Source organism: Protopterus annectens, chromosome 8.part0 (genome assembly GCF_019279795.1).
Source record: "Protopterus annectens isolate FY-2018-M chromosome 8.part0, PAN1.0, whole genome shotgun sequence".
Lineage (NCBI taxonomy): Eukaryota > Metazoa > Chordata > Ceratodontiformes > Protopteridae > Protopterus > Protopterus annectens.
The window spans coordinates 1,184,878,591-1,184,904,328 of record NC_056741.1 but is presented as its reverse complement, the minus strand read 5'-3'; the positions used below and the strand labels follow the sequence as shown (position 1 = coordinate 1,184,904,328).

At 37.5% G+C, this 25,738-nt stretch overlaps 1 protein-coding gene across 1 annotated transcript in view; it reads left to right on the top strand.

The window, feature by feature from the left end:
• The first annotated feature begins 7,592 nt into the window (after nucleotides 1–7,592).
• The window catches only part of LOC122808428 (carcinoembryonic antigen-related cell adhesion molecule 21-like), a 395,996-nt gene continuing 377,850 nt past the window's right edge, over nucleotides 7,593–25,738 (top strand). The window contains exons 1-2 of the mRNA XM_044079390.1: nucleotides 7,593–7,653; nucleotides 8,217–8,495. Coding sequence (XP_043935325.1) covers nucleotides 7,593–7,653; nucleotides 8,217–8,495 — 340 coding nt within the window. The remainder of the gene's footprint in view (nucleotides 7,654–8,216; nucleotides 8,496–25,738) is intronic.

The following is a 25,738-nucleotide window of genomic DNA, read 5'->3' as shown; positions in this document are numbered from 1 at the left end:
GCTCATCGACAGCCGACATTGACACGCCTCCATGTGCAACTTCGATATGCCCCATGCACTCGCGCAAGTTTCCAATGCACGTGGCTGTGGTGGCTGTGCACCTTCATTAATATGCATATGGCACTACTACTCCATATATACGCCGCACGGCCGGCGCAAGCCTTATGCTGGCCTTGCGCCAAGCTTCATGAATCCCGGGGTCCATGTTATTTACAATTAATATTTATTTGCATGTTGTTAGGTATTAGATGCATTGCACATTAGTTTGATCATGTCAATGTATTTATAGTACTTATTTTATAAGCTATGAACAATTATCTTTTAACATGGTATCATTTTATCGTTTTGTTAATACTGTGTCCTTAAAGTTTAATTGACATGAATCACATGTCCTTGTCAGTAATATATAATGAATGATGCATTTTTTTGTAGATTGTCTGAGGAAGGGGCATAGCCATGACAGCGCTCACCTTTGTTTTATTTGTTATTAATAAACTCCATAGCTGTGGTACAGCTGGTGTCTGCTTTGTTTTTGGATTTCATATTTTACACCAGCTGTTTCGTTTGTTACAAGTGGATTTGTGTGGTTTCTATACTTAAAAAAATAGTTCCATACACTTTAACCACATTAACCACCATAAAACAATGTTTAGTAGCAATTTAAGCTGTATTTTCCTGTCAGGGAGAGTAAACTCACCACAGTACATCCAAATAACTTAATTTGCTGTAAAACTGTGATCCATTCTTAAAATTTAGCAAATAATGTGTAAATGCTGAAAAATGTCCAAGTTCTGTAACATTTTCCTGTCAAAAGATGAAAATAATGCAGAATAACAAAAATAAAGGCAGGTCTCTAGTGTCTAATAGCACACATACATACTGTACTTCAGAGAGAAATACTCAAAGTGTCCTGTGAAATAGTAAAAACAAACCTTTTCTCAGAAATAGAAGCCAAGTAAACACTACTACAAACAGAAATTCCACATGAATTACTATAAACACTGACAGCTGATCAGATTGATAGTGGGGATAATGAAAATGAATATGACTAAAATGTAACAAAAACAATATTAGATTGTGTTCTCATTTGCTGTTTATATAGAAAAATACAGGAGGACTTACTGTAAAATGGAATTATTTTAAAATCTTCAGAAAGTGTAGGGTGGTTGGGAAGTCATAAAAACACTTTCATTGTTCAAACTGTTTGACCATTGTTGAAGTTCATATTTTAAGCAAACATTTGAAGGGAAATTATGAAGAGACCTGGGTTGCAGGTTTAGTCTGGAAAAATGATGCTATTTTGTAATATATGGTTTGATTAGGATTTTAGGTATTAAAAAAGATCAATTCATCACCACTTGATTTAAGCTGGTTATAAGTATTCTAGCAAAATATCAATAATCATTTGAAGTGCCCTCCAAATTGTTGAGCTTTCTTATGCATGCAAGATTTACTGTGTTATAAATTTTAAAATTTTACTTTTCATAGCAACAGTTTTTAAGGTTAACCATTTGAATTGTTGGGACTTGCTAGAGTGGGTCCTGAAATGGGGAGACTGAATGACCAAAAAATGGTCTTGCATATATTGAGTCCAAGATGGCCATTTACCAGAGTATTTCCATTTCTCTGAGGTTTGGCAATCTGAGAGCTGGTATATATAAGTTTGGGGGTGTGGGGTACAGCCCTGTCCTGTAAAAAAGAAGTTTAAAAAAGAATGATGATGTTCGTGATTTACCTGCCTTCCATCATTTCATCCTTTTTTTTTCTTCTTGTTGGCACTTGGCATTTTGAGTGCTGACATTTCAATAGGGAGTCGTTATTAAGACTTAAATCAGTGATGCAACAGGTACCACATTTGCCTATAGTGCAGAAGGTGGTGGGATCTATTCCCACACCAGGTGGCTGGATTGCTGACACAGAAGTGCAGCATAAGAGGTGGTGTTGCACTCCTTAGTTTGTCATCCTTACAATAAGATGTTAAACCAAGGTCCCAGCTGCTTGAGGTGGTGCTAGGTCAGGTGGTATGAAATATCTCAAGGCACCTATCAAAAAGAATAGGGGTACTTCATTTACACTATATACATTATATACATAAAATATTACAATATTTAAATTTACATTACTGACAAAATTTTAATCATTACCCCTAACTCTTGTTGCCATAACCAAAATCTTATTTTTACCAAAATCTCAAACATTTCCCACACCTTATTGAATAGCACTTCTTTCTGTCTTGCCATCTAAATGTTCCACATAACACTAAAGATAACATGATTGCACTTAAAATAATTTTTAACCCTATAAAAACATACAATATCATATTCATATTCATATTAATATCTTCAAAACTTTTATCCCATGTACACCCCTCTCTTTTAGGACTTTCCCTTCACAATCGTGTAACATTTTCATACCCTTAAAAATATGTTGGACAGTCTCCAACTCATTACAAAAAAAATAATCTTTGTGACCAAATTTTATACCTCATGTTCCTTTTGACAGGTAACTTATGTATCCCTAACCTGCATAAAAATCTTGACATTCTACTCTTCTTTTAAGTATTTTCCTTCTTAACCTATTTGCTTCAATAAGGTTTTTACCTAATTCTTCCCAAGGACTAATCCTATACCACCTTCTTACCATATCCTTATACCACTCCTTTCTGTTTACTTTTACTTCTTTAATTTCCAAATACCAGCTTTTAAGTTTCTTCTCATACACTGTAATTTCTCTTTTTGTTTTCAAAATCCCCTTTTCTCTCTTTGTCTGTAGTTGCAGTTCTTCCAACCATCATAGTTAACTTCTAAAAGTGTAAAATTCAAACCATTCATCATCACAACTTTAAGTAAACATATATATGCAACAGATTCAACCTTATTTACTAAACATAACCCTCCTTTCTCTTTCTTCAAATATAAAACACCTCTCCTTACTGGATTTAATCTAGTTTCCCCAGAACAACTAAACACGACCCCAAATGTTCATTTCTTTTTTGCAAGGTACCATAAAAAGTTCAGCTAAATTAACCAGTATTTCCCATGATAACACAATTTAACAAATATACTTTTTTTTGTTTGAATAACTTCCACATATTGCTAATACATTTAATTTTCTCAGTTAAAGCACCTCATTGTCCATCTACCACATCACAACTTAAAATTTTCTCTTAAAATACTAATTTCATGTTTACAAAAATGAATTCCATATATATCTACTTCTTTTTTTAAACTTGCACTCTTGTCTTTATTTAATTCTACTCCAGCCACCATTAACCACCTAATAGTCATATGTCAAAGTACTTTATCGAACATTTATTTTTGTAAGCAAAATGTAATCAGCATAAGATAGAAAACATGGAATTTGTACACAATTTTAAGATAATACTGAGCATCCTTTATTCCTACTTAAACTTTTGGCGTTACCACATTCTTAAGTAAAGAAAACACCACCTCACACTTTGAACATCCCTGCTTTACCCCATCTCTTAAATAAATCTCACAACTATGCCAGTCATTGATTAACAGTTTCACCTTATTATAACTATATAAAGATCTTAATAAACCAAGTATTTTACCTATAAACCATGTTCTTCCAAAATCTTCCACAAACTGTTATGTTCCACAAAAGCAAATGCTTTCTTCAAATTGCCTTCTAAAAAAATCATGCATCACTATCCCCATTAACAAAATCATCTGCAGTTTTCATTAACACTGATAGGTTTTTAAATATATCTTCCTTTTATACCAAAATCACCATCCACCATAATTTCCTGTAATATTTCTTAAAATAAAAATCTTACAGTCAATATTGGTTAATATTATAGGCCTCCAGTTTTCAATTCAACTTTTTCCCCTTTTCCAGATAAACTTTATAACACCTTCACAAATAAATTCCTTAGTTTTACCGTTCTCTAACCATTCATTATATGTTTTAAAAGCACTTCTTTTTCCAAGCTTTTATAGATATTTATACACTCCATAATCCATACCATCTACATCTGATAAAGATTTTCCTTTATATTTCTTATTGTATCTAATTCACCCAAATCAACATTTTTATCTAAATCCATTATTTTTTTCATCCAGAACTGTTTAACTCCCTAGTAAACCTTTTGCCCTCCACCTTTTTGGGTATATGCATTTTTAACAAAACTTTCTACAAACTTCATAATCTTTTATATTTTATAATGCCATTACTATCCTTCATTTCTGTCATCATACTCAGATTGTCCTTCACAGTTTTAGCCCAGTAAAGAGATACCTCTTCTTTCTTTCTTACTATAGAAGAAATACCTTTGCTTAAACAGCAACATTCATGTTTTTTATTTACTTTAAATGTCTTTTTTCTTTAATTAAAAAAACACTACTATTTTCTTTGAGGCTACCCAACATTTTTTTAGTATCATAAAATATTCTTTATTCTTTTTCCTCTTTTCCAATTCCATTTTCAAAGACACCTTCATATTTTTGTTTAAAGACAGACCACAAATCTGTTCATGATACATAACACTCTCTCATAGACAAATAATCCTTCTATAATTAATTTATTTATTTTTGAAACTCTTTCTGATCAACATTTTTAATTTATTCTTTTTACCCCATTTTCCCTGCACTATAAAATTAATATTTACCACATTCCATCCAAATAGCTTTATGATCTGAAAAAACATTCAACAAGTGACACCTGTAAAAAAATCAGTCTCAGTTTCTTTATTCCCCTTGTATAGCCATCCACGTTTGGAGCATTTTTTTAGCTTACCACATTTCATTACTTATTTTAGTTTCCTAACATCTGTCCCATCTTTTTAATCTTCCATCCTAATACTACAGTTCAAATCCCCATAATAATAATGCTCATATTAACCATTAAATGCATTTTCAAAGTCTCAGATATTTCTATGGTGCCTATCAACACCATTGAAGCAAAAACCCCAGTTAATCTATGTGCTGCAACCTCATCTTATATTAAATTACTGTATCTCTACCTCCAGATACAATGGAAAATCTAATACTTTAATCTGTTCTGTAAATAAAATACAACCTATGGACACTTGTCTTTTCCCAGATTCCACACCATTTCACCTCCCCATAATGTTTTAAATTGTTGCTTTTTTTGCCCAGAAATAAACCTTATATCTTGTAAACAAATTCCATTGGCCTCACCCTTTTTACTTCATTGCAAAATGGTGAATTTCCTTCTGAAGGAAACACCAATTTACAATTTTTGCTTTTTATTCTTGGGAGAAATATTATTAAATTTCCTTTTCTTACACTTACCCTCATTCCATTACTGCATTTTATTTCTAAAAAAATTGTACTTCCACTACCTTTCTTCCTCTACTTCTGATTTTTTTTTACTATTCAAATCATCGTGTTTCTCAGTGTCTTCTTTTACTTCCACCCCTCATTCCAAAGTAACCTCTCCATTATTGCTTTAATTTTCTACCTTTTGCTGTTCTTCTCCTGCCCTATAACACTCTCATCCTCCTCACCCTCATGTACTTGAGCAGTAACTTTGTTAACACTCTGCTCTTCTTTATTTGTAGCAATCAAACCAGAAATGTCCCTCCTGATTACAAATCCTATACTTTTTATACATTTATTCAGCATGTGACCCTTCTCCCCACACTGATTACATCTTAATTTTATCACAGTCATTAATAAAATGATTAACATTTCCAGAGAAGTGGTATGTTTTTGGTTCTCCTACATATCTTACTATTCCCCAATTCCCATTTACAAAAATAACACTAGGAAAATGCTTAACAGGCTCACTTTCAGTCATGCCTCTCAGGTGTACAGATGTTCTCAGAATGTCCAGATTTTTGCCGATGTTTTTGGTCCAATTTTCTTAAAATTGTGGTTTTCTGGTGAATTAGTGGCAAATCATTAAAGACTGAAGTTAGAAAATTATGACAGACATTTGAGTTTTAGACTTCATACCCTTCAGAAAATTCATGCTAATGCAAAATGTGTTATTCTATCAATTTTCTAAGCTTGTAAGAGCAATATTTAAAAATTGCCTCTATTTTTGGGCCTTTGTCCCACTTTTATTTATGGCTTTGTTCAGATTTCCTGCTGTAAGAAGTTGAGACGTATGCTTTCAGTTTTTAACAAAGCTTCCAATTTCCAACCAAGTATTCCACTAAAACAAACTAGAAATAAAAGTTTAACGTCAAATTCCTATAATTCATCAGTTCTAAATTCAACAAAAAATAATTTTTAATCTATTTCCTTACCCTGAAAATACACAATTATTGTAGGGAAAACATTGTTTTTACTTTCACACATTGTAAGAAATTTGTCCAAAAGAAATTCAGTATCAAGTTACATCACAAATTGCTTGTTTCCTAAGTGAGTACATGATCTTATGTCCTTAACTGAAATTCCTAATGACAAAATCATATTATCACATATGTAGCATCCATTAATCACAGGATCATCTTTACTGCAAATTCTTACAATATACCTTCTCTTTTTTTAAATGATAGTACACTACCTTTATGTAAGATCTTCTCACCACCACCATCATCAACATATAATTTCTCATTCACTCTGACTCCTTGAAAGTCATTAGTCTGTTTAGTACGTGCCACTGCTTCCATTTCTCCTTCCTTATCTATTACTCTTTCAACCATCTCTGACCAGGAAGTCTTAGGTTCTGCACCCAGTTCATCTTTATACAACACTGTATACAACTGTGTGTCCATTAAACCTTCTGACACCACCTCCATCACAATAGTATTATTCAAACATGTATCCAGCAAGTCAGCTAATTGCTGACAATTTTAAATAATCCATATTTTGTGCCACAGTCTCTCTTTCCTGATTAAAAATAAAGTGCCATTTTCTACGTTCTCCATGCCAACATCACTTTCTTCTCTCTGCACCATGTCTGCTCCACCTTTGCAGCCAGATGTGATGCAGCAACTCACACAGCACTTGTAAACAAGTAGGAGAAAGCTCCTAATGCCCTGGCTAAATTTCCCCAAGTAGCATAAATACCACCTTGGGCCTCCTCCCTGAAAAGAATCCACTAGCCTAGTGGGACTAACCTAGACAGCAAAGGATAAATAAATAAAGTGAAGTCAAAGTACCTGTAGTTGATAATGAACTTTAGCAATCGTAGTAGATGGACAGAGCTGGAGGCAAAACTTTCATGATTTAAATGTCCTTTTATTTTGATGCTTCACTGTTACTTATAATGAAAATGAAAGTCCTTCTTGTTAATCTGTGTGCCTGACAGCACAGAGCCTGGAAGCTACAAAGGTACACCAGGTGTGCACAAGAGTGCAAGCCAAACATTTAGTAGCTACTGTACATTCCCGCTTTAAAAATAGGAACTTGTGTAAATGTTAGGCAATATTATTTCAAAGTGTAAGTTTTTCAAAAAGAAAGCATTTATTTTGGGATTATTCCATTACCTAGCTAAAACCCCCTTCACCCATCGTAAATCAAACTGAAAAGCTTATTTTGATTACTTGGTAAGATACATTTAAACAAAAAAAGGCAGTACAAAAAAGAAAATACTCCACAGATTTCCACTGGCTTTTAAAGTACAGACATTGTGCAACCATTGATAATTATGCCATTATGTGCAAACAGATTCTTTTTAATAATACTGTGAATACCTTTATCCCTAAACCCGTTGAAGGTGATACACAAAACATGCACTTTTGATGTGAAACACAACTATTACGATGCCTTTCTATGAATTGTGCTGCATTATTGTTACTGCACCTATTTAACTGTTATGCCTTTCTTTAAATCTTGTTGTATTGTTCTAACTGCACTTTTCAGCAGATCTGTAGAAACACACAGTACATATTGGGAGGGTTACTGCAATGAAGATTTAATGGAAAGAACAAGTGTGTAATGAGCTATTTACCTTTGAGCATGTCAAGAACTACAAACAGAAGTGTAATAAACCATTAAATGCCACATAAGACAGGACCTTGTCACTCAGGTTTGTTTACATTAAATTTATGTATGTGATAACCAAACTTTATTTATTAAAGTTATTATTATTGCATTTGTTTAATCAAAGCAAAGATTTTTTTTATTTTTGTTCAGATTCTATAACAAATATGATTTTATAATCTCTATTTTTATTGAACAAACAGATAAACAGCTATTGTTATAAATTACCATGCATTTGCTAATGTTAAAATCTTCTTAACTTGAAATCTTGTGTCCCCTTTGCTGTTCTACTTTCAGAACGAATATCCAGAGTAGAAGTCAACATCAGCAAAAACAATGTTGTGGAACACAAAGAGTCTGTGGTCCTCAGCTGCAGTTTCACTGGTACGCATGAAACAGTACAGTGGATCAAGGACAACAAAGCAATTGAAATAAAACCTGGAATTGAGTTGTCAAATAATAATCTGTCCTTACACATACGCAATGCTTCCAGAGAACATATTGTGAAATACAGCTGTAATGCCAGCAATGCTATTAGTTACAGTATAAGTAACTCACAGCACCTAAATGTATACTGTAAGTAACTGTTTAATGTACAGCAAACCTTTAAGATGTTAAATACTGACACATTCATTATGGTGTTCTTTCTTCTTTTTTTTTTTTTATTTTTTTTTTTATATATGTAGATGGACCAGATGTTCCCATTATCATAGCAGATCCTAAACAGTCAATACCAGCTGGTTCAGGTGTGATCATTACTGTACATGTCCATCTGCATCTAACCCACCACCTTTGTATCAGTGGTTTCTGAATGATAGATTACAACACAATATGCAACAGTATGAAATTACAAATATAACAAAAGCACATGAAGGGACTTACAAATGTGTTGCAAGTAATAGTTAAACTGGCAAGGTGTCGTCTACTTTCGTGTACATTACTGTAATAGGTAAATCAAAAGCACTGAAATTTGAACAGTGCTGCTTCAGTACTTAGTGTATGGCGGACTTGATTTGTTGTGTGTTAGTCTTTTCAGTACTTATTATACTGAGGACTTGATTTGTTGTGTGTTAGTCTTTGGAGATACAGTATTTTATTTAAGTTTGCTAAGTAAAGATGTGATTCTATGTCTAACTGTAAACACAAGTGAGACAAACACTGGTATAGCACTAAGTCTCATTATCACAGTAGATCCTAACCCATCAGGAGTAGGTAGCTCTGTTGTGATCGTTTGTTGTACAGCTGCATCTGATCCATTCCTACATTGTTAATATGTTATTAAGAGTATGTCAGCCTTTCATGAGGGACCTAAAGATGTGAAGCAAACAGTAATGAGACTGCCACTTGTGTCATCTGCTTTTATTTACATTTGTATAACTAAACAATAATTCAAACTATCTGAAGTTACACCATTTGGTCTGTGAAATAAATACATTGCAGACTTGATTTGCAGTACATTATTCTTCAAAGACTGAGCATTTTTATTTTAAACTGGTTTGTGTAAGTTCTATTTTTAATTCAAACTGTATAAACAAATGAAGAGAATGTATTACTAGGAGTAACATAACATCCAGTGGCAGCTGGTGACTTTAGAGCAAGGTGGGGGTTCAGAAAGTGAATTTAGAGCAAGGTGGGGGGTTCAGAAAGGAAGTGAGTAGCTGGTGCTAAATCAAACAGGCAGAGTTACATCATGGCAAGCTTAATGTTGAGCACAGTTATATTGTTAAAAAAGAAGTCAGTTACATGATGAGGGACTATCTTGCTTTCAGCCATGATTGACAAAGACATCAGAACCCTTGCCCAGTTTATGCAGCTGCACTCAGGACAGTATATATGTATATATATATATATATATATATATATATATATATATATATATATATATATATATATATACATGTATGTATGTATATATATATATATATATATATATATATATATATATATATATATGTATACTGTATGTCTAAACAACTACAAGAAGCATTGCCTAAAGTTATTTCAGCATTTCATAGCAGTATTGAATGAATACAACACCTCCCTCCAGAGCTAGTTTTGGGGGGCCAAGGACTTTGACCATCTTTGGGTCTTCCAGTTACTACCCCAAAAATATTTGGGGATAAATGTATTTACTGATGAGACATGAAACTGGCAAAAAAGATGGAAAGCTGATGATAACAAGTCACACTTTACCTGGATGACTGAGCCTATGGTTACTTCAGAATCACAAATAAAACTGTTTCCAGAGTTTGAATGGTTGTCCTATTACCATGACTGTGGAATCAAATACTAAGCTTTTTTTCTGTCCTGCATTCCTGCAAAAGATAAAGCCGGGAAATGGTAAATAAGTTAGAAAAAAAAGAGTTATAATCAATTCAGTATTTTGTAACATGTTACTGTGCTACATATGTTTATAGGTGATTCTAGGCTTTGTAGAGTGCTAGGTATTTGCATGAAATAAAGTTGAAATACAGTAGAGCTGCCATTATTACTTTTAAAGCAGTCAGACATCTGAGGTAAACACTGCAAACAAAAGGGTACAATTGTTGGGTGCAGTGGAATGCTTTTGTAAGTGAAAGTGACTGACTCTGCTGTTGTTTGATCATAGCAAGTAGTTATTAATCTGATTCTGCAGTACTAGCCTGCATTTGTGTGAAATAAGCCTGAATATTTTACAGTGGTTAGCATGTGTTTGTGTAGTGCAAAACTGAAATACATTACTGTGGCAATGATATTTTTAATCATAATCAGACATTTGAGTTGTAGATGCTAAATAAAATTACTATAATTGCAGGGAGTAGGAGCCTGTCTGCAGATGAAAATCAGTGACCCTGCTATCATTTGATTAAGTTAAACAACCATGAATATGGTTTTGCAGGAATACTGAACAGTTGTAGAAGCAAGCTAGAAAACTTTACCATTCCCATTTTGTGTTTACTAAAATCAGTGTAAGCAATCATTGCTATGGCTTATGTGTCTGTACGTGTGTGTGTGTTTGAGTGTGTGTGTGTGTGTGTGTGTGTGTGTGTGTGTGTGTGTGTGTGTGTGTTTTGGGGGGGGGTTACTGTGTATCTAAGAACAACAAGCTAGCCATAATTTCTTTTATATTCCATTATAGTCAGACATTAGCATTATGAAAAATAAGTGCTTATCTTTTGCAGTTTGGTATGAATGTGTCTAAAAGCTCCTGGTAGGATTACTTTCTTATAGCTCTTATTTCTGTAATTTTAATTGTTGGTTGTGGCTCCTTATGTGTGGCTTCAGCTTGACTTTCCTATCCATATAAGTTTTATCAGAGTGCTGTGATTTCCTCCAACATTTGAAACATATGCCACTAATGAATAGGTATTCCTGCAGTTTGCCTGTAGGCAAGTGTGTAGTGTTAATGCGTGAGGTTTCATCTTGTGATAGATCTTATTTGTCAAGGACAGTGTCAGTATGTGCGAAAAATAATCATTGCCAATTTTACCTGTGGACATTACACGTATATTGGAGGCACATGTATAAATATTCAGCATATAAAGAATAGTTAATAAGCAATTATCCTTCAAAACAGACCAAATGCTTCACAGAGCATGTAGATCTTCAGAGCTTCTGGGAGTTGTCCACAATTTCACAGCTATAAAAAGAGATTTTGACTTAGGCTAACTAGGCAGCTTCATCCTCAGCCTCTGCCCTGGGCCTCTCCTACTCTACAGTCAACCCCCCACACACACACACCTAGTGCCCACAGTGGGAGCAACAGAGGATATGTTTGACCCAAATCAAGAAACCTAGCCCATTGTAATATACCTTAGTCAATTTCCTAGAGCATATAATTGTATAAACCACTACAGTAATCAACAAATACAATAGTAATACATTTCTGGTTGTTTCCATAAATAGCACTTTAAGGCTGCAGGCAATGCAGGTGCCCCTTCCCCCCATACACACACACAACTGCAGTGTCTCCACCCTTACTTTGATGTTCTTGGCACTATTGTTTATTTTGTATGATTAGATTCAAGAATTTAAATTTAAGAAGCCATGAAGTATCAAATTTATGACAGTTTTATTTTATTACGCTATGTATTTTGTTAAATGCCTTCTTTCCAAGAATCCTATGTAGGTTAAACAAATTTTCTTACTCGAACCTGATATTTAAGAAATCATGCTGTTTTTTTTTTGGGGGGGGGTAGGTGCTACACCTGTGTTTCTTTGGGGTACATTCCAAAACTCCAGGATAGTCCCATGGTGCTGTACATAATATTTATATGCTGAAAGCTGATGTTACTCTTTATTTGGACCATTGTTGTATGGCAGCATTAGTTATGTACAAGTTGCAGTTCATAATTAAATGTTAAACGGTACAAAACTGCAGTTTTAAGTATATTGAAATGTTTATCAGACGTACAGCTAAACATCGTTTGACATATAAATGCTTAGAGATAAGTAATAAGGACATGGGACATTTAAGATCAGTATCCCTTCCTTACTCTTTTCACCTAAACACCCCCATTTGTCTATGCCCGGCAAACCCCTTCCACCAACATGTGCTAAATGTTGGCCTCTTCTGTGGGCAGACTCAGTATGCTGTTCCAGAAGAAACAATGGACAGTGTTGTTGCTGTTGGAACTTGGAAATATTGTAAGAAACCTAGGGCTTGGTCTTAGATAGCAGCCCTACTGGAAATTTTGAACTGCTAAAATTTAATGAAGGAACCAAAACTACTTTTGTAAATGACAGGATAGATTGAGAATATGTATATGAAATGAGTTCTGCCTATGCACTTTTTGTGGAATTTATCCTTGTAAACCTATTCAAAATTTATAGAACTGATGTCATTGTAACTGATAATTGTACCAACCCTTTATTTTCTTCAGCTCAGTTCACTTTACAGATATTAGAATTTGTGGTGGTTTTTGGTGAATGCTTCCCTATTTCAAGTGGCTATGACATAAACTTAGCTCTAATTCAGTTAGCAAGTATGAGCATGATCTGAATGAATACGTTTGGTTGTATGTACAGACTCAAAATTATTGCAGTAAACTTCTGAAACTCATTCTTAGAAAGGGAGTAGTCTAGGAGCAGCAGTCTTTGCATGGGTTTTTACTGGTGGCCAGAGTTGGGGTACTTTCCAGGAGAAGTTGAAGTATTAACACTACAATTAACTTCTGTTGATGTAAATGACAGTACACTGTGTAGTCAGTCTCTTGGAAAATGCAGAAGTAGGTTGATGGTGATGGAGCTAAATGCTACAAATTAGATAAAGGAAGTAATGGAAAAGTAGTTCACTCTATTAACTGTCACACACCACATTCAGTCCAGAAGCGTGAATTCTGAAACTGGAGAAGTCAGTCTGCATAGTGTAGTAGGTTTCGGAAAGGCCACAATTAACAAGTAGCACATAATTGCCAAAAACAACACTGATTACCACTAGACAAGCTCTCAGTGTGAGGTCTTAAGAATTGTTATGGATATTAATGATAGGATACATGAAATACCATATCGCTCTTTTACAACTAGTAACCTGGATGATGCAACCCTTAGAACTGTTGTAGCGCTGACTAATGTTTCTGACAAAGATTATGGTTATAACTGAGGGTTCACGTAAAAATCATACATGTTCTTTACTTATGAATACCGTATACTGACTCTCCACAACTCCACAGAAGAACTGCCATGAAATTATAATCTCTGTCTCAGTGTCATTAAGTCATGCTCCTTCATTGTTTTTTTTTTTTTTTGCTTCAGTAGGTATTGTGCAGTCAGTCTCCCTCTTATCTGTTTCCTTGATTAAATTCTTTGTTTTCCTTGAACCTTGTTTCTGAAATATACTGGATGGCACAGCTCCAGGAGAAGGGTGATTGAACATCCTGTAGGCCCACAGTATGCTGTGTGCTGTTTCCAGTAAATTGTTTGCAACTTTGCATTCTTCTTTACCAAGCTTGTACACTGTATGAAGCATTATACCACCTTACTGACTTTTGGCCAAAGTAGATTCACTTTGATGTGCATAATTCCTTGGTAAAGAGGAAATTCTTTAAACTGGTTGCTGTGGAAGCTTGAATACCTGTCAGTCTCCACAATCAGTGGCTTCTAAATGTAGCAAACATCTTGTGAAAAAATAGAATGTTGCGGATAAGAATATAGAAGTACTGATTCCATCACTGGGAAGCTAGTTCAGCCATCAAATAAAATGTTGATTTGTCAGTAATTAGACTGATTAGAAGAGAGACTGCCTTTATGAAAGTCATAGTTTCATAGGAGATTACCATGCTAACAGCTCAAGAAGCATCACAATCCTAGTCATTAATTCCCCAGAGTGTACTCTATTTACTCTAACCGGAGATAGGGGATGGTTTAGATTTGTGTTGTAGATACCTGGATTTACCTGATTTACGCTACCCAAAGGGTAGGGGAAGGTTAAGGTTTGTGCAGGTGTTTTAGAGAATTTTGTGCCTAAGCCTTGAGTTTACTAGAGATTGCCACTGCCCGTAAGGAACATTGGCTCTACCCCAGGAGTGAATTTACGATTCCCCATCCATTGGTCCAAGTTTCATTTGAAGAGGGTCATTGAAGGGCTCTGCATAACAAAAATGGGGAGCCAGTACCACAGGAGGAGTAGTGTCTGAGACACGTCTTTGTCCCCAGCATGTCGTTATTTACGTCACAGACCAGGTTTAGATCCTTGGATCTGGTAATCCTTGAATAATTTTTGTGAATGTATAACATTTCCATCAGGGCTGGATTTGAGAGTGACTTGTGGGTTAGACAGAGATCACCCATTCATAGTTGGTAGGAGACAGAATGAAAGGATAGGGCCTTTAGTCACTCTACATAAGACGTGTTTTACACCCTGTGTTTTTTTTGGGGTGAGGAACCTGTGTGGCCACTGCAATTGTTTCAGTTGCCTGGTCAACTACGTTGTACTGAATAATTTTTTTGATGAGGGCAGAGTACAGTGGAACTATAACCTTCTTTATTCTGAATGCCATGCCCTTACTTATAAACTGTACAACAAAGAAGGACTTCCTCACAACTGTGGATACATTGGTGGTCAAAGTTCAGGTTACTGTTAACTAGATCTCTTACCACTGGGTCCACTCATAGGGGTGTGTTATTGATGTTATAGTTCATAGGGGTGCTGGACTTCCTGAATGGTATATTTTTTGCATTTTTTGCATTTAGTTTTAGGCCATGACTGTGGCACCAATCATTTATCTGAGTCAGACCTTTCTGTAGGATATCAGCATTGTTGGTGGATTCAGTGATTGCCTCCAGCAGTCATCAGAAAACTTGGTCATCCAAAGGCCTTCTACATTAGCCTTGACTTCAGAGAAGTATATCCTGAACAGGGGAGGATGCAGAATTGAACCTTGTGGCACTCCACTAGTAACTGGCTTCTGGCTGGACATGGGTTCTCCCAGTCTGACAATGTGTCTTGTCCACGAGCCATTTGGCTTTCCATCTAGTGATGTAGGGATTTACAGTCAAACAATTTGTCTATAATTCCGGCATAGGGAATTTGCAAATTACTTTGGTCCAGGTAGGCAGTATGCACTGTTTTACCTTTGTCCATGGTTCTAGTGACCTTCTCAAAGAAGTCCACCAGACTGAGCAGGTATAACCTGCCCTTGATTGGGTTGGGTCTAATGTTTGGAGAGTTACCGTGTCATTGTTTATCAAGTCCATGATTATTTTCTATGGCTTTGCATATGACACTAGTCAAACTTATGGGTCTGTAACTTCCTGGGTCTATTGATGGTCCTTCTTTATGTTGAGGGATGACCATTGCTATCCCCCACACCTCATGGATAAAAGCCTGTCTGGAGGCTGTGGTTAAATAGGGCTTCTAGTGGGCCTTATAAGCTATGTTTCAAATGATTTAAAAGATGGCCTGGGCTACAGTCTTGACCCATCAATGCCATGCTTTTGGCCTTGGAGAGATCTGTGACAGCCTGCTCTTTTGTAATAACTGGTAGAGGAATGGCGAAGGGTATTTCTTGGGGGGGAGGGGTAACTGGAGGTGATGGGGGTTGAAATTTGAGCTGAATTTATTAGCCATCAGATTAGCTATATATTCTGCCTGGGTATACGTGGAGCCAGTTACACATTGTTGGGTGTTACCCTTAAGGTTTCAGACATAACTAAAATATGCCTTGTGGTTGTTTTCAGAGTGGGAGGCTATTTTTGCCTCAAAATTCACTTTTGAAGACTTGACCAGTCCTCTGATTTGCATATTTAGACTAATGAGGGACTTTTTACTCTGTTGTGTATGCCCTCACTTAGTTCTGGACAAGACTTTTTTTTTTTTGTACAGCCTATTTATACCAGGGGTCCATGTTTTTGCAGTTTATCCTATGTTTATTCTGATCAGGTATCGCAGTTTCTGTGCATCTGTTTATATGATTGAACAGGGCTTTTGTGTACACCTCAGTATAGGCTTCAGTGTTTTGTGGGTTTGGAGGAGCTTGAAAACTAGCTATGCCATCCCTTAATTGGTGGTAGTTTGCCTTGAAAAAGTTCTTAAAGGTTTTGGGGTTTGTTGAGGGGTCCTATCATTATATTTATTTCAAAGGAGACCACTTTGGGATCCAAGCTAACCAGTGAGGATATTACTGTTGGGGTGGAGTGCATCGCTCCTCCATACTTGTGAGTACTAGGTCTAGGATATTTGAACTCCTGGCGGGAGTGCAGACTAGCTGCTCTGGGGATGTATGCATTGACAAAGTGTAGAAAGTTTTGAGCCTGCATGTTGGTGGTCATGTATGTTTCTCAGTTAATGGATGAGTAATTGAAATTGCCCATTAGTATAGTATTGTGCTGAATGGTAAATGATTGTAGTAAATTCAGGTACGAGATACAGTTTTCCTTGTGGGGGACCTCCAGCAAGGGAGGATATGGTGAGGGATTATACATGTGGTTAGTTGGACATAGTGCAGCTCAAGCCTGTCATATTTATTAACCAGTCTTGAAATGTGCTTATCCTCTATGTATATAGATATACCTCCACCTTTTATCTTTTCATGTGCAGGGCAGGGAGGTCAGAATGTGTAAAAGGCATTTTAGCCTTGCACTGCTGTGGTGCTTTCTGCTACTTTGAACTATGTCTCCCTGACTGCACAAATGTCAGTGTTCTTCAGGATGAGGAGTGCTTCCAGGGAGTGTAGTTTATTGTTGAGACTCCTAACACTGAACAGTAGTACCTTTAGCTTATCTTGAATATATTTTGTTATGTTGGAAGGTTTATCTATTTGGCAATGCCTAAAAAAGGCACTATAGGGTCAGATAATGTCTTGGCCAATATTCAAAAGCCTAGTGGAGACAGGGGCAGACCCACCTCCTGAAAAGCTGGATGGCCTGTCAGTCATGTCCCCCCAGGCTGACAAGTACTGGTCCCCCCACCAGTAGATAAGCCAGTTGTTAATGTCAACAATTTTCTGTTAGTATTGTGGCATCATCCTTAGAGAAGGTAGAAAGCTGTTCATTACTAGGCTCATACCCACCTGAGACACATATTCTGAGATCTTGATCATGTCTCTCTTCATATAGTCCAGTGAGGTACATCTCAGGTCATTTACACCCACATAGACTATGATAGAGTCATACTGGTACTTGTGGTTTAGTAACTTGAGTACTTGCATGATCTGGTGAATCCTGGCCCCTGACAGTCAATTAACTTTGACCTTCTCCTTATTCAGCTGAGAGAGAGCGACACCATTGTGTCTCACAACGGAATCCTCTATAACCAAAATATTGGGTTTCATGGTATTACGCGTTATGGGCTGGGTAGTTGAGACACTAAGAGATGTAGTTTTGAGTGTTGTGGTGGGTGCTGTCTTGTTTGTGTGTAAGCTGTGTTTCTGAGGATTGTATTTAGGAGGCCTTTGAGGTTTGAGTAAGTTACATGCAAGCATCTCCGCATATGTGGGTCTGGGTGTCTGGTACTTAGTAATAGTGGTGAGTGTTGTGTAAGTGTTACTGACAACCTGTTTGATGTTTTGTGTGACTGTTTGTGAGAGTTTTGCTTCCAGAGACCATGTGTAACTACGTCTCTCACATATTGTATTTTTCTGTTTCAGAATTAAGTGGTTGTCAATAAACATAAGGCATTTGCTGTATTATCTCAGGATGCCATGCCCACCAAACTGGATGCAGAGATAACAGGAAAGTGGCCATCCATTGCTGCAGGTCGTTGATATGTGGGAATAGAATGGGGAGTATCTGGGTGCTTTATGTAGTGAATCTGAGACTTGGTACTTGAACAGTTATGACCTGTGGAAGAATAAAGAAATATTCTTATAGGGAAAATTATAACTTCTAGGTGTTTGTATATGTACAGGGGATTGCAAGCCACTGCTGTGTGAAGTGCAAACACGAGGCTTTTATAGCAGCAGAAAAAAAAAACTTTTATCCCAGGTATGTCCTCAGATCAATCACATAAGCCAGCAATAAGCCTTCCACCAGCAATTCCCAGCTCAGATAGGTTGTATTTGCCCTCTCCTTCTACAAGAATGCGGACTAAAACCTTCTTAATTTAAAACAGCTGGTTTAGAGTCCAGGCATAAAAAAAAACTCCCAAGTAGAGTGCAAGAAGCAGTTACAACAGCAGTTCCAATGTATTTTAAGCACAACTGCAGCAGAAAAAGCAGTCTTGAAAGCAGTGAAAAACAATGCTACTAACTCATTGCAAGTGCATGAAAAACAGCAAATAAAGCAGAGAACTTCAGGTATGCAGTAAAATAAATATTAGGACTGCAAAAATGTACTCAATATTTCTTTTAGAAGCAAGGAATTAATGCATATGCAAGCCAAGTCTCTCCAACTCTCTGGCTGTCATTGTCCAGCACAGGGGAACTCTGGGTAAATGAGCCCATGAACAGTATAAGACTCTTCTAGATCCTTGGGAAGTGATGTTCTCTCATGGATTAGTTTATTAGGAAGATAAGTATTATTGCTGCTGCCATGCAAAGGTATTCATAGGTTCATAGGTTCATAGGTAGGTACTGGGCTATCTGCCCGAAGGTATATATTAGCCCAGCCATGTTGTGCGGTATTCACCACCCCTTTGGTTAGTTCCCTAGGCCCTTGATCTATCAGCTAGTACCCTTGGCCCCTATCTAGTAGAGCTGTTGGTATGATCCCTGGTGTGAACTTTCTGTTACCCATCCACTTGTCAAGGTTCCTCTTGAAGAGTGATAGTGAGGGGCTCTGTCTTATGTAGAAAGACATCCTGTGATGGATGTTAGCCTCATAACTAGGAAGTAGTATTTTAATTTGCTTGGTGTATACAGGATGAAACTAAAATGCTCCCTGGTAAAGTATGCCAACTTGTTAATGGAACTGCTGGCTGTTCTGGCTAGTTGCAGTGAATACAGTATTTTTGAAATGGGCACTGGTTTTGAGGCAATATTGTAATTAGGGTTTAGTAAGTCACAGACAATTGACTTTATCCTGGTCAATGTAGTGATTTTTCTTCTAAATAATTTAGTTAACTGTACTTAATGTTTTGGCTGCTGACTAGCTAAGCAAGTTTGTTTATTCACATTGAAACAAATTGTGCAGAAGTTTTTCTCCCTTCCTCTTTTACTTACACCTCAGCAGTGAAATGCCATTTTAAATGTATAGGTTATGTAGTTGTATATCTCAATGTCCTACTTTGGCTTTTATCCTCTGCAATATTTCTTCAAAAAATTATGTTAATCGATGCTTCCAAGTCAACTTCTTTATTTCTTGTCACTTTACTCCCACTGGGTTTTCTTGCTAATTTGCCTTCTTTTTCTCATTTAATCTGTATACTGTTTTCTGTATTTTCATTGTTATTGACTGATCTAGCTAGTCTGTTACCAGCGTTATATAACACATTTTCTGTATTTCTTCCGTGGCATTTTGTCTCTTTGGCCTAAAAAGTTTAGCTTGCAATTTGTACTGCTGTCTTTTGTAATTTAAGAAATTATTGTGTTTATTTTATTTCTACTGTTACCTAATGCTGGACACTGACAGTTATGAGGATAACATTCATCACAGAATCCAGACATTCTTTTGTAACTCTTAGATTTAGTCAGAAGCATGCCTCTCAACCTCTTAGTACAAGAAATCTGAACAAAGCCCGACAAATGGGGGGACAAAGGCCCAAAAATATGGACATATTTTAAATATTGCTCTTATAAATTTAGAAAATTGATAGAATAACAGGGTTTGTTTTAACATATATTTTCTGAAGGATTTGATGTCTAAAATGCAAATGTATGACATTATTCAGTGACTTCAGTCATCAGATCATCCCAGTGATTTGCCAGAAAAGTATGCATTTTATGAGGTACAGACTAAAAATAAGAGCCAAAAATCTGCAGTCATTCTGTAAGGACCTAGACAGTTGAGAGGTATGTAATCAGAAGTTCACTTTGCAGGGCAGGGCATGGCTAAGAAAGCATACATTATGCATTGTTACCGAATCTGTACACTCTTCACATAGCATATCATTAGCACTGTCCTCTTTATTTTTATGAATCTCTACCACTGCCTCTTTTCTGTGGCATTTATTCAGGCTCAGCTTTTGTCTCCTCTCAATTTACTTTTGTCTTTGTTTAATACCATCATTCCTCTATTTGCTTCCAGTTTATCAACATCTTTCTCTTTAGCTTCCAGAAATCTTTACCTCTGTTTCTGAGATGTCATGGAATGTAACAAAGTCTACCAGCTTGCCTAGGGTTACATATGGCTTATCCACTGCTTTCTTCCTTGACCTGCCACTGCTACATGATTGTAATATCTATGGCTTTATTTCTATATCAGTATAATTAAATTCCGTATTCTAACTTTTGCCTTAATATAATATTCTTCTTTCTGTCTGTTAATTTTGAATTTAAGCATTACAGTCTCAATGTTTTTGTTGGGCACAGAGTAGGTGCTTAACATACGTTATGCATCTTGGTATCTGTCATGTGGTTCTGCTGTGGCAGAAATCTACATTACATATTTGCTCCCACTGCATGTTTAACAATAAAGCACACAACCTATCATCCATTGCTATTTCTGTCTTTGTGAAGCACTTAACCTGTTATCTGATTTGTCCATTTTCATTCATTCCTCAACTGCTGGGTTTGGATCCAACCCTTGGATCCAACTCGGACGTTTCTTCCAGATCGAAGGATTCTTGAACTCTTGAGCTTCTCCCTTTACCCAGAAGGCCCCATCAACCTTGCATACCTCAGATGTCATTTGCCACCATTGCGAACAGACATTGGATTAAGAGCTCTTGAGCATTAGGCATTACTTTTGTCAATTTGTCTTGTGAGTTTAGTGTTTTTTATTTCCTTTATTATAGTTATATTCTTTATATACCTCCTTGATTACCCTTAGGAAGTCTCACTTAAATTTTATCCTTTTTTTCCTGTACTCTTTGAGTATTTCTAAATACCATAGTTGGTAATCCTTCTTCCTTGTATGTTTACAGTACTTTTCAGATACCATCGTTGGTAGTCAAAGTCTTTTTTCATTAACTTTTCTGTGTTATTGTAATTTTATTGTACTGCTGTTACTTATCTTTCTTGTAATAAAATGTTAGATAAACCTTACTTCTTTAAAAAAATGTGTTTCCTGTGGGCACAGGATTTTAAATTTTAATGCCCTTAGGGAATGTTATACTGTTTGGGTCCAAAGCATTTAGAGGTAGAGTGTGACATCTGTGTGGGCTTTAACTCCAGGGCTTTAATTGATAGGAAAAATGAGCTCATTTTAAGAGGCCTTCTTCCCTGTAAACCCTATCCTTCAGTCGCTTGGGCTCAAACCCTGAAAAAGTCAGGTAAAAAGGGTGACTCTGTTTATAACAACAAAGAAACTTGTAAAAGGTCTACTAATCATCCTTCCAACATGATTGTGACTTCTGCTTCTTCATCAGAGCCATTGCAAAAATTCTGAAAAAGTTAGATACCCCTTCAGATCCAAATCTTCAGGTGGAGAAATCATCTCAGATCTACAAATCACCTCTAACTGTGAAGCATATATTTTCTAGGTTGTCATTTCCTTTCCTTGATCAGTTGCAAAGAAGGCATTCTAGGCCCTCATCAATGTCATCTTCTCTCTGATCCTGCAAGAGCTTATCCAGGACAGATGTGGATAGAATGATGAGGAAATTCCTTAGGATGCAGATTCAGATGGGAGTTCTTTCAGCTCTAACCCCATCAGGTCTTGAGATCCACCATCCACCCACACCACCATTGCTTTTTCCTTCTCAGATCCAGCCCCTGGTTTCAGAATCATCAGCTCCAAAACCCCTTGGGATGTCTTCCTCAGATCCAAAGGTCATTGATTCTTCAACTCCAATGGTTTGAGTTTGCTAGCACCAAGCACCTCAGAGTCAGAAGACTGTTGGAGATAAAACATCAGCACTGGCTCTGGAGTTTTGTAGTCAACTACAAAGCTGCTGGAGCCATCTATTCCCCTTGGAGCCTCAGCATTAGTGAACTCAGCTATGACTCCATCCTCCGGTAGGGTGCCTTCAGGATGATGAGAGCTGATGATTCAAGAGGATCCACTGTCAGATCAATTGGTTTCTGCGTCCCCTAGGTGCTCCACTTTAGGTAGTGGAGAAAGATTTCTCTGTGCCTAGAGAACATACAACCATGTCCTCTTCAGATCACACTTCCTTGTCTCATTCTGTTTTGCATCCTGAACCTTGTTTTGCCCTTCTACTGTGATAGCCAGTCCCAGTTAGTCTTCTGTCTACTGTTCAGTGTGTCATTATCTCTTCCAATACCTCCCTGGAGCATCACACCAAGGTGGTCCCTCATAAGAGAGCATGCAATAGGAGGCACTTAGAGTCCCCACAAGAGTCTATCACTGAACACACTTATTTTGATGAGGGTAATGGTCCCCTGATCACCACATGATGACGTCTCTTTTGGAGACATCTTGGAACTGCTTAAGCAAAGAGGTGGTTGGTCTGCCAATAGCCATTCCTAAGAGGAATCAGTGTTCCTGGAAGCTACCTTCTGGGTGACTTCCCCTGCTGATGAGCTTGTAGACCTAGTCTCTTGGTGGATGTGGAAGGAACTGGACACCATGAAACCTATTCCTGAGAGACTGGACAAAATCCTTGCATCCCCAAAAGACTATCTTCAATGGAGTAAAGGGGTGCTGGTTGATGCCATGGCTGCTGGGGTAGCCATGAAAAAGGAACTAGCAGAAAAGAGGTCTTCCATCCACTCCCCTAACAGTTAGTCTAGAGCATTGGACAGGTTTGGGAAGCATGTCTGTGCATCAGCAACCTTCACTTTAAGGTCATCAAATTATTTGGCATATTTTACCAGACTTCAAAGAGATTTGATCAAGGAGTTCACCAGATTTCTTTCATAGTCCATGTCCTCCAAGGAAGGGAATACCATTTCCTCACAGCTGGCTACCTTTTAGTTTCTAATTAACCTCATGGAGGAATCTCTCATGCTGTGGAAGGTATCTCACAGGTGACGGGTTCTGGAATTTCCATTAGTAGGCATGCCTGGATGTGCTTGTGTAATTTTATGAAAACACTTAAATCTTCTTTCATCACTGCACCTTTTGATGGATCTTCTTTGTTTGGCCCCAAGGTAAAAGGCACAGTCTCCAGGTGTAAACAAGTAGGTAATTTCTTATCTGCTGTGGGTGTATGTTTTTCTATTCTTCAAAGGTCTTTTTCTAGGAATTAAAAAGGTGGTAGCAAGATGGGGTTTAAGAAGCCCCAGGGACCCATTCAGGAACCAGGTGGAGTTAGTTCCAGCAAGGGCAGAGTGGGGAACTGAAATGGAAGACGCCATCCCTGTGGCAGACAGGATCCGCATAATCAGGAATATAGAGATTCTTTCTCAGACAGATCCTATCAATGTTTCCTGAATGGAGGCCTGATTGTCCATCTCTGGATGTAGTCAGGGTTTGTCTATCCCTGCACCAGAAAGCCTGGCTAGATATCACAAAAGATTTATGGATGTGGTGAATAATATCCAGAAGTTATATCATACCATTTTCCCAACCCTCCTCAACATTTCCAGAGAAGTTCCCCGGTGTTTCTTCCAGTCGGAAGGTAGCAGCTTCTCTAGAGGTAAAAAACTGCCAGAACAAAGAGTCATCCAGTGTTTAACCCAAGACCAGAGAGGATCCAGTACTTATTCATTTTCTTTTTGGTGCCAGAAATGATAGGGGACTTGAGACCAAACTTGGATCTCAGCAGACTAAATCAGTCTGTTCAGTATGCAACTTTCCAGATGGTCACTGTTCATTCTATTCTCCCATTCCTGTACAAGAATTACAGGATGTACTCAACAGATCATTAGGATGTGTACTGTCACATCAAAATGAGCAGGTGCCCCAGAAGATAGCTACTCTTCCACCTGGTAGACAGTCCTTACCAGTTCAGAGCACTGCCCTTTGGTCTCACCACAGCCCTCATGGTGTTCACCAAATACATGGCAGTCATAGCAGCTCACCTGAGACTGCTGGGATTCCATGTTTTTCCATACATAGACAACTGGCTTCTGACTGCTGTAACCAGGCATCATCTGATTCAAGCATGGAACTATTTATTCAAGCTGTGCTCACATCTGGGAATATCAGTCAGTTACAACAAATCTCAGCTTATACCAACTCAGAGTTTGGAATTCATCTGTGCTCATCTGAATATAGTCAGCCAAATAGATTCTCTTCCTTAACCTCAATAGACAGCATTCAGTTCAAGGCCAAAAAGATAATTTAAAAATTAATCTCTTCAGGCATGGCTGATACTTCAAGTCTTGGGGTCTATGGCAGAGGCAATCACCCTTGTTCCACTTGCCAGGTTCCATATGAGAATCCTTCAATGGACGTTAGCCACCCAGTGGTCTATTCTCCCATACCTATTATCCATGCCAGTGAAAATGACTCAAGCATGCAAGAATTATATTCTATGGTGGATCCACTCTAGTCAACCCCAAAAAGGCCATCATTTGTTCCCCATTAACCCAACGCCACAGTGACTACTGATGCCTCTCAGCTTGGGGGGGGGGGCATTTCTTGGGAAAGACAGCCCAAGGCACATAGCTCCCTGAGGAGGGCAACATGCTTAACGGTGTCCTGGAGATGAGAGCTGTCCTCCTAGCATTGCAAGCTTTTCAAGGCACTCTTCCAACCAGAACTGTTGTGATCCAAATGGACAATATGTTGGCAGTCTGGCACATCAACAAACAAGAGGGAACCATATCTTACTCTGTCTAGAAGCTGTGAGAGTTTGGCAAAGGATGATCTTTTCCAATCACTTTCTATGAGCAGTGCACATCCTGGGAAATCCAGTGCGAATGCAGACAGGTTAAGCAGGTCCATTTTGATGCCTTATTAGTGGTCTGTCAATGTCAACGTACCAGAGAAAATTTTCCATCAATGGGGTCAACCATGCTGTGATCTTTTTGCCTCTCCGCTCAACAACAAATGCAGCAGGTTCTTTACCCTGATCCCCCACACAGGTGAGTCACCAGCAGAGGCTTTACTTCATGCTTGGCCCCATGTCTCCTTTATGCCTATCCCCCGTTACCTGTTATTCCTAAATTTCTACAGAAGGCTTTTCAATTGAAGAGCACAGTTATCCTCATTGCTCCTTACTGGCCTCATCAGATTTGGTTTGTCTTCCTTTAGCCTCATCTTCTACATCCAACGTGGATCCTTGGTTCAACTCCAGACCTCCTGTCTCATCTGACAGGCACAACTCATCCAGACATAACAGGCCTCAAGTTAAATCAAATGGTTTCTCTAGTTCCATTCATTGCTAGACAGCCCAGGTATTCCTTCCCTGTCCGTCGCATTTTATCATCACATAAAGCCTCCACCAAAAAAAA